Consider the following 15,531-nt stretch of genomic DNA (forward strand, 5'->3'; position numbering starts at 1 on the left):
GTCTCCATGCTCATTCATTCCTTGATTTCTCTGGTGGGGCTCCGAACGAGGAATCCAATTAACAGGGATGATTTTTGTGGCTCGGCACTTGCCTGCTAAGAACTAAAATGAGATCACCGACTCATCTTACATAGGCCACTAAGCACCCATCACAAAGCAATGGCTTTTGGTAACCGAGATTGACTCGATAATGACAGCTTGGAGCAGATCTGAATCAGTGGCATGCAGATGAAAATGTCTGTATCCCATTAGCATCTTCTTGAGTCATCCAGTCTCATATAACAGGTTTGTTTGTTTGTTTTTCATTATTTTCGGAGCCTCTCTTTCTTATACCGAAATGGTAAGTATCAGCAACATTCTGTTGGGCTAAGTATTTCCATAAAATATCATCCTAATGAGAGGTCCTTGGTCAGCATGTCTACTGGGCTTGGTACACCAATGCATTCCCAGGGAAACTCATATGCTGAATTGTCAAGGCTACGTGGGTACACAGCCTGGCCATTGACAGTGTTGGATTATCAATTTACCAATGCTACCCCTTGGAAATCTCTTGAGTCAGCATTCTGCCTGAAAATTCTACAATGGCATGGGTCTATCTCGCCACAACTTCTACTACACTCTGCTTTAAAACCTTATTGTACTAGCAAAATCTTCTTTGCTCACTTTCCATGATGGTCCAAGACCTTCACTTCAGCCCACAGAATAAATTTACTTATTTCACCAGTTTCCATTAGTGAGTGTAAAATACCCCCAGGTGCCACAGCTACCACATCTGCATCAATAACATCTGCTGAGATAAGAGAAGTAAAAACTTTTAGTATGTATTTATTTTTATTTTGGGGGCCTTTAGAAAAGCTGGCAGAGTCAGAAAGGGACAACTTTACTTTGCATTTTCCATTTGTGATTTACATTCTCCATGGCCTTTGGTCGGTTTCACGCACAGTTGCTTTATGAAAATATACTACAGCAAGTGCCCCAAACACTACAGCTTTAAATAGAGGTTTGAGACATTATTGTAGAAAACTATAGTCCTTTTCATAAGGGCAGAAGTACAGTAAGGTAGGGAAGGGAAATCCCAATTAAAAAAACATAAATAACCTATAGGCAGATTTGCAAGTTTTACATGGATAGTGGAAAAGCAAAGGGCCAAAGACATATCTAAAATATTCTCTCCAATGACGTTTTATGTGCACATGTACAGTACGTGTGCATACTGTCTTGCAGAAAACATACTGGCCCAAGCATGGGACAAACACCATGGGCTAAATTCTCTATTGGTTTAAGCAGTGAAAGTACTTATACGCTAATTGAGTTGCATTTGCTCATGCCAGCAGTGAACTTGGCCCTATATCTTAAACCCACCCAAATCCCAGATACACTGAGAGAAAAAGAACAAAAAGTTGGCCTACATGCCACAGCACATTTCCAATGTTAAGTGTTTCATGCCTTTTTCACCATCTGTGTTCCAGCTTGATGCAAACTAAAGTGGATGCACAAAAAACCTGGTTAAGGAAAACATCTCCCAAACACTGTGTCCATAGCGGTGTATAATGTACCAGTGACGCTCAGATACTATGGAGAGGAGGGCCATATAAGTACTTGGGTAAGTAGGGAGTAGTTCAGAAAAGTGCTTAAAAGTTAAAACAACTTTACTTCAAACTAGAGCAGCTGCACCATTGCTACCTGTTTATAAATACCTGCTCCATCCATGCCTAAGGCCTGGTCTACACTAACCCCCAACTTCGAACTAAGGTACGCAACTTCAGCTACGTGAATAACGTACCTTAGTTCGAACTTACCGCGGTTCAGACGCGGTCCATACGCGGCAGGCAGGCTCCCCGTCGACTCCGCGGTACTCCTCTCGCCGAGCTGGAGTACCGCAGTCGACGGCGAGCGCTTCCAGACCAGACGCGATAAATCGAACCCGGAACTTCGATTCCCAGCCGCCGAACTAGCGGCTGGGTGTAGACAAGGCCTGAGTGAATAAGCCATTTCAAAAAGCGAAACAGTTCTTTAGGCTCATTTGGCATGAGCTAATACTTAGAAATTCAGTGTGCAACACTTCGGGCCAGACTTTGATACCCTTACACTGAACGGTACTTTCCTCCACCAGTGGTCCCACTGATTTCAATAGCAGGTTCATTGACATCAGTGGGACTACTCATGGTCAAAGACAGATGAGTAAGAGTATCACAATCTGGCCTTTTGTCTGCTAAACTGTGAGAGTCTGTTTTATGTCTCCTTTTTCAAATAATGCATTGACATTCCAGGGCTATCCAGCTTTTTTCAAAATGTGTCTAATTCTACAAGAAATGATTGCATTTATTTCTTTCCCTTCAGTGCAGATGGTGTGCTAGAATGCCTCTGACAGTGTTTAAAGGCCATGTGAATGACTGCGATTATGACACCAATAATGTAAGTTTTGTTTGCAGAACAGCTGTTGGCTGCATTGTTCTTTTGTGAGAAAAATGTAGCCGTTATGCTAATGGCATGCAGGCTCCTGATTGGCTGGAGGTTACATCATGCCTTGGAACAGTGCACTGCAAATTGCTTTTCGTGATGCAGCACCTAAGCAAATGGCAGACACATTAATGCTATTTAATGATTAGTCTTAATCCCCAAATCAGCCTGATCATTACTCAAAGAGGGAGAGAGGTATGGGCAAACACTTATGATATAGCCTGAAAGGAAACGCTTTAACGCTAGGACTAGGTTTCATTTATTCTTGACTTACATGTAAGTGGTTACAGTAGAAAAGAAATGCTAGGCTAGTTCTCAGACTAAAAAGAAAAGTGGGCACCTAGCCACAGCCCAGGGAAAACTATGTTTAGGCCCAGTTTGGCAAGATTTTTATATTTCCTACTGTTGTTAAAACAATCAAGGGTTGGTTTCCAGTTTTCGGAAAGTAGTTTTGGTCTTTTGCTTTAATGGTGGAAGCATTTCATACATCTTAACTCTTCTTGAAATTACAATCAGAGGTATTTTCCACTTGCTCAAACAAGGATTAGAGCTTCCTCTCCTTCCGTGCGAAACCCTAGTAAATGGCCTTTGCACAGTAAATCTGAGAGAGGCTAGAGGTGGGAATCCTGCCCTAAACCATCCATGCCACTGTCTCTATTCAACCCCATATTTATTTTTTGCTTAACACAGGGACTGGGAGTGAAATCCTGGCCCCAGTGATGTCAATGGCAAAAAGCCTACTGTTTTCAATAGCGCTAGGATCTGACCTGGGTGGCAATCCGTTCAGGATTTTAAAGGGTTTGAAGTTATATCCCAGGATCAGTCTAGTCCATGGCAGCCTTCATATAGGGGTGAGGGGTAAATGTAAATGGGTGAGGGTCTCTAGCCTGTGCTAATCTGGATGTCAGACAAGATGATCACAACAGTCCACTCTGGCCTTAGACATCTATGAAATGCCTGGTCCACCTCAGAATCAGACTGTCAGGTACAGGACACAAAGGGTCCTGGAATGTTTTGTTTTGAAAAATAAGGTTATTTTTTAAAAAGCCATTCACATGGTCTCCCTCCTCCGCTCCCGTCTCACAAAACGTCAGGGGAATTTCTCTGACTTACCACACAGCGGCAGGCCTACGCAGAAAGCCTTCTCCATTCACAGCTGTGCTAGAGTAATTCTTGCTGGACCCGAAGTGCAGCCAGCATGTGCGGGGATAAAAATCAAGAGGATTGAGTGGTGTTTCCCACAACAGAAGGGCTCAAGAGACAGATCCTGGTGGGATCAGGGATAGCCAGCCATGGAGCTGTTAGTTTTCATCTTGCCATGGCTTCCCTAGGAATCAGTCATTTCTGATTAATAGGTATTGCTGTGCTCAAAGCCAGGACTCCTCAATTCTGACGTTCGAGTCCTAAATATTTGTCCGTGAGCCGATGTCCTATATTTCTACATCACCAATAAATAATTGAGGAAGCTAAAATTTCTTCCAAGAAGGCTTTCTAAAAAAATAAAACTATGTAGGATAAGATATCATGAAGCAGGTAAAACCTACAGTGGAGTGCCCAGCTCACAGGAAAATATCTGTCATTGTAAACAGAGAAAAATCTGCTGCGACCACCGTGACTCGGCACAAACTTTCACTCCAAAGATGTGTCCCTGCAATCTGAAATTCCTGTACAGAATGAGACACGAGGCATTTCTGAAGCAAGTTACGTAGCCATACTGGAAATGCCAATGCTCTGTACATGGGACTGCAACCCAAAGCCAGAACTGATGCAAAAGGCAGCACACTTGGTAAATGGGGTGCCTTTCAGAGAGCACGTGTGCTCTGTTATCTGCACCGGTTGCCAGTTGGCTTCCAGATAAAATTTAAGGTATTGGCTTTGACCTCGCAGTTCTAGATGGGACTGGCCCTATTTAAGTGTCTGCCTCTCTCCTAGAGCCAAGATGCCATATTGGCATTCAGCAGAAATGCTTACCTTAGAGAAACCAAAAATGTTTGTTGTACGGGATTTTAATATTTATCCTAATGTTTGCTGTGCTTGCTGTTAAAATTTCAATGAACATTATAGAGTTTCCGCCTTTCTAGTTTCTTATATATATTAGAAGGATTTTTTTTAAAATGGAAGTAAAAAACACCGTAATATTATACCTTTGTACACAGCAGGAGGGTTTTAAATGTAGGCAATAGTGTTGGACTTGCTTTACTGTAAGAAAACCAAGCAATATTTGTCTCCCAATAAAAATATTAGATGTATGAAAAAAAAGTCGCAGTGGTTTCTTTACTTCTTTTTCAACCTTTCAGAGATATAAAGATTTAAGAGAAGGGTACACTCATCAGCTAATTCCAACCTGTGTGCTCATGCCAGATACCCACATAATCAGACGTCAAGCCTCCATATTTCATATTTTCAATCAATAAATTCATATCTTGCCAATCATTTCAATATGTCCTGTGCTAATGCCCATTTTATGAATATCCTTATCTGTGTGGTATCCTCTCTCTCTCTCATTGTCTATACATATTATAGTGCCATGATATGCAATACTATATATTTCATGTAGTACAACCTGTCAGTATTTACTACTATGATAGTGCTGTGTTTATAATATGGCTAATGACCTGCCAGAAGAACAAATGTTAAGTACAGGCTTAGCACATGGCTGCTTGGAGCAAAGCAAAGACACAGAATGGGATATAGGTACATATGATTTGCCATATGGGATCAGACTACTGCTTCTCCAAGTCTAGTACCCTGTCTCTGGCTTTGGCCAACACCTGATGTCTCATTGGAAGGTAATCCCTGCTTCCCTACCAGGCATGTAGCTAATTGTGCTCTCCAGGGAGGCGAGCTATTTTCCTTGATCCCTGCAGTAATTTGCTGGTGCACAGACACATGAGACTGAGTCACCAATGACTCAGTTTATACAACTACAGATTTTATTAATGGTCATAAAATCATCCAGCCACAATATCTGATTCCCTCAGCCACAGCAATGAATTGACCCTATACGCCTCATACGCTTATCAATACTTCGGGTGTTTCACCTCCCTTCACAACCAACCCCTTTAATACAGCCCAGCATAGCCCCTTAGACAATAGGTGAACAACCCACATCAGTGACTGGATCCCCAGAGACCACAAGCGACCACTGGGCAGACCGAAAACGCGCTGGGCTGATCCCATGACAAAACTCTTTGGCCAGAAATGGAAAGAACGTGCTCGCCACAAAACGGAATGGTGTGGCGTCGACTTGCGTTCGCGGAGGGACGGATGAAGACAAGCCGGACAAAGGTGACTCAATAATTTTAGTTAAGGTTTCTGTGTCAGTGCTTTGTGCTGCCTCTCCTGCTATTTACTGTTTCCCCCCTCCCTTCAAAGACCCTGTGAGAAGACCTGCTGCTGAATCCTTTAACTGCTACTCCCCGTGTGTTCACAGGTGACTAGACCATAACTTTTCTTCTTTGCTTCAATATTTGTGATTTTTTTAAAAAGAGTTTAATTCAATCATCTGCAATCAGTTACTTCTACAGCCAGGGCTCCTGCTTTCACTGCTGTGACTTTGATGTGACAAAGCTCTTTATCGAGATGCTGAAAAGGAAATGACTGAAGCACATGCGAAGGATTTTAAGATCCCTACACTCAGTAACAGGTTGTTATTTGTAGACCAATATACTGAAACTGGGCTATGGTATGAGCTGTCCAGTCTAAATGTTGCTGGAAATATCCACCAACCCGTTTAGATGATCGGTGATGTCTAATCCTAAAAGGCTTGTTTACTTAGCCAGCTAAATTCGAACGGTCTCCTTTACAGCCTAGGTTTTAAACAATACATTTTATCACCACAACTACGTGAACGTTTGTTAAAACAGCTTTACATTCTGCGAAGAGCTACATCATGTTCCTGTTTTATGTGGTTTGGGAGGGCACAGTGCACTTTTTAATACTGCCGTCTCTAGTTTCCAGAACAATGATGCGGCACGAGCAGTTACGATGTCACGTCAGCTCTGTGGGATACGAGTTCACTGAAAGCTGCTCCTGTAATTTGGCATAAAAACAGATTCCTAATAAGGTAGCTGAAGTTACCCTGTGCAACAGGACAATTCCCAGATCCACACTCAGATAACATCGCGATGAGCACATTGTGCTGGGATTCCTACAAAACACTCAACGGCTCGGCAGCTGGTGTGCTGCTTATTACACCAATCCTCCGTCTCTCACTGTTACCTCAGCTCCCCCACCCTCACCTTTTGGCTCTCGTCTTATAGTTTGGTGGTAAGCACTTTGGGGTAGGGACCATCTTTTCTTTGTATATGGGTGGCTCCTGATGGGGCCCTGATAGAGGCCTCTAGGCTTTACCACAATACAACAGATAATAGGGATTGGTGTGAAAAGTACAGACAGCTCATTTCACCAGCACAATACCTGCACTGAGCAAGGGTGCCGTGGCACAATCCATGCAAAAGTATAATCGCCAGTACCACGTTCCATCCAGCACCAGAAGTTGGTCCAGAAAGAGACAGAGCCAGGCTGGTCTGGGGATGTGCTATTTAAACGCCTCTCCTGGGAAACCTGTGACTGTGAGGAGCCAGAAAACAAGTCCCAACAGAACAGCTGTGGTGGGAGTAAGGAGAGGACTGCCACTGCCCCCTAAACCCTGGGCTCATCACCCTTACCCTAGTTCGGACTCACTTGCAGCCTGCAGGTACAGTAATGGTGTACAGTGCAACTCCTGCATCCATTGGGGTGAGGGGAAGTATCTGACCCGGTACATGGAAGTTAGAGCTGGTCGAATTTTTTTGCCAGAAACATTTCCTCAATGAAATACAGGGAATCGACAACATCAATTTTTTGGTTGTCGAAAAACAATGACAATACTGACAACATTTTCTTGTTCTTCTATGGGAAAATTCTACACAAAATGTTTTCTTTCCACTGGAAAACTCAGAATTATTCATTTCAACATTTCTGAATCAAAGTTTTTCAGATCTTTCCATGGTGTAAAATGTTTCAGTATTTTGACATTTTGTCCCATTTCATGGAAAAACCAGATGTTGAAACCATCAGTGTGTTGGGCTGGTATGGTGTCTGTACAGGCCTACATTAGCCTGCTAACTCCATTCTGTTATCTGAATGCCATTTTGATTACAATCGATTATATGTGCTTTTACTTTTGGCACTGCAGAGTCCCATCTTGAGCTGAAATGCCCAGGAGATGTTAGGAGAAATCCTGGCACCTAGCAGAGGGCTAACAAGAAAGAGCAATCAAGAGGCATTAGCCTGGGTGGCTTTCCTTTCAAATGGAAAATCAACGTAGAACAATGACCTGGCTGCAGCCAAGGGGAAGCAGTTTTCCTTGGCTGGACTTCAGGTGGGCTGCAACTAAGCAAAAAAAATCACTTGATAAGACACCTGAAGCCGTTCAGGGGAGTCAACTGATGGGAGGGGTTGGAACTGGAACTTTATAAGTGGGAGGCTCTCTCACTGGCCATTCTAGAAGAGACCAGAGCAAGAAGGCAACACTGGACAGGAGGAGAAAAGGGATCTGGAGCCCTGAAAGGACTGACAAAAACCCGAAGGGCTCTAGAATGGTGTGGACACGCGAGCAAGGGTTCTGCATACAGATGCTTATTTTTCCATAGATCTGTACCTCTCTTGTGCCTTATCTAGGAGTAAAATGTGATTGGTTTAGAAATTCCTTTACACAGCCTGTGTTCCCCTTCTTTTAACTATCACATAGTCATCAAAAGTGAAACAGTAATCCAGAGGGCCCAGAGTATCGGTGTAACTCGGGGGCGGGGAGGGTAGTACAATAGCTATCAGGGAGTCTTGTAAGGAACCAGCACTAGTTTCAGGTCCTAGTCACTTGGATTGCAGAGTCTATAACTCAGGAGTGGGAGTTAGATAGGGGATCTTCACTCCAAGAGCATGCCTAGAAGCCCAGAGCTTGAGCAGTTACTGGATTCTGTCCAGACTCAGCCAGCCTAAAAGCATATGGGAGCCAAGGTTTGGGTCTAATACAGCAGCCTGGTGAGCATCCAGGGTTGTACCAATCAGAATTTCCCATAGATGGAAATTCTGTTTTCCAACCCAGCTTTCAGAGGGTTTCACAGAACCAATCCTTCAGTCCTGTAAGGACAGGATAGCTCAAATAACTGATACTATAGCCTCTTTTTCCTAGGTCACTGGTTTGAACTGAGCTCTGGCTGCTCATGAATGAAAATTACTAGCATCTGCCAGCTGTTTGGTGGTTATTTGAAATTATTTTGTGGTCTCAACCAAGTTCCAAGCGGGTAAATTCCTACGTCTCCAGAACCACTGGCACAATTTATACTAATTGTCTCTCAAAGAAGAGTGGAGTGTTTCAGTCAGCTTGGAATCTGGACTATGCATCAGTCCTAGAACTGCTTCCTTTGGAACAAGGTCCACGCACATTGATGCTGCCGTGTAGGGGAAGCTAGCACTCCTACCGCTTATTGTGCATCTGTTTTTTAAGAGGAGAGGACTTCACTTTACAGTGCTGTCATCCAACATGTTCCAGGAGTCCAACTCACTTAGGGGGGAGGGGTAGCTCAGTGGTTTGAGCACTGGCCTGCTAAACCCAGGGTTGTGAGTTCAATCCTTGAGGGGGCCTCTTAGGGATCTGGGGCAAAATCAGTACTTGGTCCTGCTAGTGAAGGCAGGGGCTGGACTCGATGACCTTTCAAGGTCCCTTCCAGTTCTAGGAGATAGGACATCTCCATTAATTTAATTTAATATTAATAAAAAATCCTTCCACCCCTCCATCATATAAATATAAAATCCTACCACAACATTTGCAATGGCCTGCAACAACACTTTGCACTTCTATTCTGCCTTCTGTGCAAGGACATCAAAGCACTTTACAAATGTTAGCCCCCCTAACCTCCCTTTGAGGTGCAGAACTAACAGCTTAACCATTTGATGAGAAAACTGGGGCACATAGAAATTACATGACTTGCCAATGGTGAGTAGCACAGCTAGGAACAGAGCGTTGATCTCATGAATTCCAGTTCTGTGCTTTAAACACTAGACCACGAGTCCTTTTGTTGGACAGCAATTTCACCTTAGATAAACAATGCAACCAACTGGACGGATAACATTCATATAAAGTTGCATCATTCTAGAAGATTGCTCTATTAAGGTATCTTCTGATTTACAGATTCTGTAAACAATTCTTTCAAATAATTGGTACAAAGCCAATCAGAACACCAATGACATATTGTGGGTGGCTCTTGGCAACCATTTTATTTAATCAGTCTCCTCTGCACAACTCAAAATTCCCTCTTTACCTTCAGGAGTGAGGTGTTGCAAATTCAGACAACATTGATGGCTCCCAGACAATTTTAAATCGATACCATTAGGTAGGACAGCAAACAAAACTTCTGGGGTGTTTATCGTCAGTGCAGAGCACTGGGGTTTGTTTGCATGACGTGCATTAAAGCTTAGATTGCTGTCGTTTTTCAGACATTCAACCAAATGATTATCATACACAAAACTAGCTTTGTACATGCATTCGCTGAAGTGTCCATATCTGGGGTTAACAAGTTAGGTAAGTTATCATACAAGCTTCTAAGATGCACACATTTCTAATGTCACAAGCTTGACACACTAATGGGTCTTACCTTTAAGGACTCCCAAAGGGGAAACTGCACCAGAGAGAAAGGAATCTGGAGGGGGTAAAGAAAAAAAAGTCACAACAGCAAATTAGATTGGCATGTTCCTTGGCTGGCTAAATTAGGAACAGTTATTGTTCACTCAGTGAACTGTAGCTTATTACATTTATAAATCTGTAAGGATTACTTTATGTACACTGCTGTTAGAGGACTGGTTTCACTAAAGCAGTTTTTACTTTGTTTATCACGTTCCCTGCTGAGAGGTTAATGTATTGTTACCAGGGTGGCCTGTAAGAGCAATAACTAGTATGATCTAGTGCCGGGAATTTCTCAGTTTGACTTTTAGCCAAAGAAGCCATAAAGATGGTTCAAGCACCACACCACTCAGGCCACAAACACAGCTTGATGAGGAACTGTCGGATAACATGCACTGTCGCACATAATTATCTGAAAGTGGAGGAACGCTTAGTGTCTTAAAGGGATGCTAAAAATGGCATAATGGGGTTGCAAGTTTATTGTCTCTACTGTCCGAAATGGTTAATTAATTATTAATTATTATTATTATTATTGAGAGAGACAAGGTGGGTGAGGTAATATCTTTTATTGGGCCAACATCTGTTGGTGAGAGAGACCAGCTTTCAAGCTACACGGAGTTCTTCTTCAGCGCTGTGTAAGCACGAAAGCTGGTCTCTCTCACCAACAGAAGTTGGGCCAATAAAAGATATTACCTCACCCACCGTGTCACTCTGATATCCTGGGACTGACACGACTACAACACCACTTCATATTATTATATTTCTATATTTGTATTACGGTAGCACGTAGGAGCCCAACTCACCGATCACAACCCAATTGTGGTAGGCACCAGACACAAACACAGAACAAAAAGATGGTCCTTACACTAAAGAGTTTTCACTCTACATATAAAAAGAGACAACAGCTGGAGACAGACAGAGGAGTACAAAGAAACAACGTAATTACCACCACTTCTGATAAAATGCCAAGCCTCAGCTTGTAAAAGCTTCCAGTATTTAATAGAGACAAAAGCTGTCTTGTTAAATCTATGGAATGATATAGTAAGATACAGCATAATTTAAGTAACTGTAGATTATTAGAAACATTCATTGTGGACGTAAGTAAATCTTATTAAATCTAAATTACATGGAAGTTTGAAATGGTCCCTAAACATTACATTTATCCAACATCAGAAGAGTTAAAGTTTGTTTTATTGTGTTGCAACTAATGATTAATAAATGAGCCTATTCCGTTAATCTGCCAGGCAAAACTTAGCTTGACAGACACCTGCCACAGAAAATTTGTTATCTATTCAGGGAGGAAATGGCAGTGAGATGAAATCAATGCTGATGCTGTACATTGAGCTGACAAACTGAAATCTCAGAGGAAGTTTGTCATCTTGAACAAAGAGGACTATCCCTTGTGGCATCTCAAAGGCCCAAAAGAAAGGTCAAACCCGGTTCTTATTTATCAGGGCCCTGAAACTCTAGCATAGCACTTAAATTTCTTTTTCGATTTTGGGTGACAAAGTCCAGTTATTTGACAGAAATGCCTCGTAATATATTTATGAGAAGATATAGAGCCACATGCTGCTGCATCATTGTCAAATGGGAGTTAACTGCATCATTTCCTTGCACTGCAGAATCAAAAGTGACATAACCTTCTATCATCTACACCAGAAAAGAGATATAATAGCCATCATATTTGCTCCAATTTGTTAAAAAAAAGACGAAAAGGAAATGCACTAAGTTCAGTTTATACCAAACAAAACAGGTCTCCTAACACATACACAATCTCAAATTTCTTCCTATTGTACTTTGAGTAGTAAAAAAAAATAAAAAAAAAATCTGTTAACATGAAGACAAGGGATGCTCTCAAAATAAGGTTTGTTTTATCTCGATTACTAATTAGATGCATTTCAAGCAAATGGAAAGAAGTTTAAAATTTCTATTTGATTTTCACCATTTGAGTTGTCTGTTTCCTTTCTGCATCCTTCTCAGTTCGGACAAGTCAGATCAGGTTTGACTGTTGATCAGGGCCGGCTCCAGGCACCAGCGAAGGAAGCAGGTGCTTGGGGCAGCCAGTGGAAAGGGGCGGCATGTCCGGGTCTTCGGCGGCAAATCTCTCAGTCTCTCTTTTCCTCTTTGAGCTGCCGCCGAAGTGCCGCCGAAGAGGAAGAGATGGACCCGCCGCCGAATTGCCGCAGAAGAATGAAGCGGCACGATTGAGCTGCAGCTGAAGTGCCGCCGATCGGCTTTATCTTTCCCCCCCCCCCCCCCACTTCGCCGCATGGGGCGGCAAAAAAGCTGGAGCCGGCCCTGCTGTTGATCCTCATTTTCACTTCCTCATGCACCTCACAAGATGGATTTCCAAAATGGCAGGAGGAGGTTCAGGGCTCAGACTCTGCATGGTGCAAGTCAACAGGGTTTGCACAGGCCCATGGATCCTGTGAGAAGGAGCTTGCTGACTGGAGCCTAAATCCTCACCCAGCCCTCACAAATCCTGTGTTAATCGAATTTTAAACTTTCCCAGAGATATACTAACATTACATGTTCTGAAACTTTTCAAAACAAGCCCTACATTCTGGCCCAATCTACTGGGCAACGTGCCTTTAAAAAGACCAGAGCGCACCAGAGTAGATTAACATATAAAAAGAGAACTTTCTTTAACCATGTAATTCATACAGTGATAAATTCATTGTACTTGTCACAAGCTTTTTACAGTGAAATTGAAGTGAGAAACCCCCTCACTTTGGAGACACTTCTTCCCTTGAAGAACTGTGGTTTGATTGCGTTTGTTGTTTTTTTCCTTAAAAAAATCTTCAGATACAGAACAGAATCACACCCAGCCAGGCAATGATATCTGTGCCTGAAATAACCTAAAACAACAAGGAAAATGTGGTCCACACATGTGGAGAACTTTCTGCCAGCAAATATGAAACTCTGGCTAGCTCCACCAAATCTCTCATTTGATGTTCACATAAAATAGACAGACAGTATCCGTTCTCATGTCTGGCTTGATGTTCTATAACTGTACTGTTTATTCAATAGAATTAAATCCTACACCCCCCCCCAAAAAAAGCAGCTCCTATACATATGTCAAATTATTATTCTAATTTGTAATAGATGAACACAATAGCCAGTTACTCGGGGCCTGTATTTTTTAATGTCCAATATCCAATTTATTGCAGATTTTTATTGTTTTCAAAGATCTGCTTAATTCTCCTGAATCAGGTGGATTAAAAAGAAAAGGGATTTTAAAAAACAAACACTGAAAACAGCTGCAGCCCAGAGTAACAGCAATAGAAAAATAAACTCTCGCTTTTAAAATCAAACTGCAAGTATGTTTCACCTAAGAGTTGAGAAGCTTTCAGCAAGTGAGATGAATTTAAGGAGGAAGTTAAACACACTGCCAGACGGATGCATCAATATTGAAAATTGAGGTAGTACTGATACCCTTCATAGCAATAAACTAGTGTTTTGATTGAAGCAATTTAAAATTTATCAGGCTACAGTTACAAAATGTGCCCATTCGATGCTGATAAATCTGTGATGTTAAATCACAAGCTGACAGCACCCAGAGGGAAACTCAACAGCCAGACAGAGGGGTAGCATGTTGAAGGAGCAGCAAAGAAAAAATAAATAAATAAATAAAGCCAGGCCCTTCAAAACTGGAATCCCCTTCAAAATGCTAGAATTCTTCTACATAAAGAGGAAACAGATGTTCATGGCTGGAATTTGCATGTGGCTTTATTCTCTACCAGGATACAATAAAACTACTCTTCTGCTCGTCCTCTGAGTCAGAAATTAAATGGTGGCCTGGCATGTCTAGTCCAGCTGTGCCTTCCTTTCCCAACTTTTATTAGCAATATATTAAAAACCTAAAAAGCATAAGAAATGAAAAATCATGTGGCATGTGTCCTCAAACCAATATAAAAACTACAGATGTTCTTACTAATCTGCAGCGCATGCTTGTTTATTCAGGTTCTCTGTGTGTCTGATTCAGCAGGGCTTTGCTCTCGGAATTATCTGTTTTTACAAATGCTAGAGTAAATACTAAGAGAACAGCCTTCGGAGACAATAAAATCACCTAAAAGAGGAGTTAAGGTCTTTGTTTTCTTGCACGGGTCTCTTTCACTCTTTTGGGCCCCCATTCAGCAAAGCCACGTGGTTAATGTGAAGCACCTGAGTAGCTCCACAGAATTCAATGGTTTAGGAAGCAAGGTGGGCCTCTGCTCCTTGGGAAGTGAGTGTGCAGAAGCAGCACAGCTACTGCGTCCATGGGGCTGTATTGATGGCTACAGAGCAAGCCTATTGCTGCTGAGAGGCCTGGTTTCTTCTTTGTCCCCACCCAGACTTGAAGAGCCTAGATTCTGTGTAACCCAGAGACTGAACCAAGGAGCTCCAGAGCTGAATGCATGAGTCTCTGCAGCTCGAGCACCAGGTTTTCATGCTGAGAGCTTCAACAGACTCACAATCTCAGTGAACAAGGCACAGAGCAGGACACAATCTCACTGGTGGGTTAAATACTTCCCTTGGACAGAGGTAGTTCATCCCGAGCATCTGAGGCCCACAATAGCTCAAATCCAGGATGACTCTCCACTTATGTGACAGCTACCATGTTGGCCAACATTGGGGATTGTACTAGGGATATCCAGAGCTGAAAACATGAGTCTCTATAGCTCAAGCTAAAGAGCCAGGTTGTGTAGCAGGGGGCTGTAACAGACTCAAATCCCTTCTGGGTCTGGCACAAGGGGTGACACATGTCACCCACTGGCGTGTGGGTTACATTCTGCAAAAAAAGGGCAGTAAGACCCAAAATCAGCAGAATCCAACAATTTCTTGTTCTTGCCATGTCCCTCCTCATGACTTGTGATATCAGTCACATAAACTGCTCTCGGTGACACCTTTATGGCACGTTGTTCATACAGTAATACTGGCAGCTGTTTGTCATGTATTTATTAGGAATAGAATCTTTTCGTAACTCTATTGCCACTGAAGCCAATGCTAAAAACTCCCAATGCTAAAAACTCCCATTGGCTTCAATGGGAGCAGAGTTATGCCAACACTTTTAGAAAGTGTCATCAACAGTCTCACCTAAAGGCATTTGTACACACGGCATTTCCACTCATCACTGTAGTACTACAGCATATATTTGCGAAGGGTGCCCCTCACCGTGGTACCTGGGCAGCAGTTGTCAAACCAGTCTTATCTTCCTATTTCTCTACTTTAATCATGGCTGAACAGTGTAAAGACACACTGTAGTTCAGAGTTTGAAAAAGAAGATAGAAAATATTCCATAAACGTTTCTAGATTACAACTGTAAACTTCCATCTTGAATAAACAACCGTTTTTGTTTGTTTATGACTGTATTTAAAAGAAAAATGCCTCCTTTACACGAGATGGTTCTTCTTTTACGATAGGTTCAA

The 15,531-nt window shown here is 42.3% G+C and overlaps 1 protein-coding gene across 1 annotated transcript in view; it reads right to left on the reverse strand.

Moving 5' to 3' along the window:
- SLC25A26 (solute carrier family 25 member 26) overlaps window positions 1-15,531 on the reverse strand; it is a 130,143-nt gene that overhangs the window by 32,972 nt on the left and 81,640 nt on the right. Inside the window, exon 6 of the mRNA XM_065407721.1 lies at window positions 10,098-10,142. Within this exon, the coding sequence (XP_065263793.1) occupies window positions 10,098-10,142 (45 nt within the window). The remainder of the gene's footprint in view (window positions 1-10,097; window positions 10,143-15,531) is intronic.

Source organism: Emys orbicularis, chromosome 7, assembly GCF_028017835.1.
Source record: "Emys orbicularis isolate rEmyOrb1 chromosome 7, rEmyOrb1.hap1, whole genome shotgun sequence".
In the NCBI taxonomy this organism is placed as follows: domain Eukaryota; kingdom Metazoa; phylum Chordata; order Testudines; family Emydidae; genus Emys; species Emys orbicularis.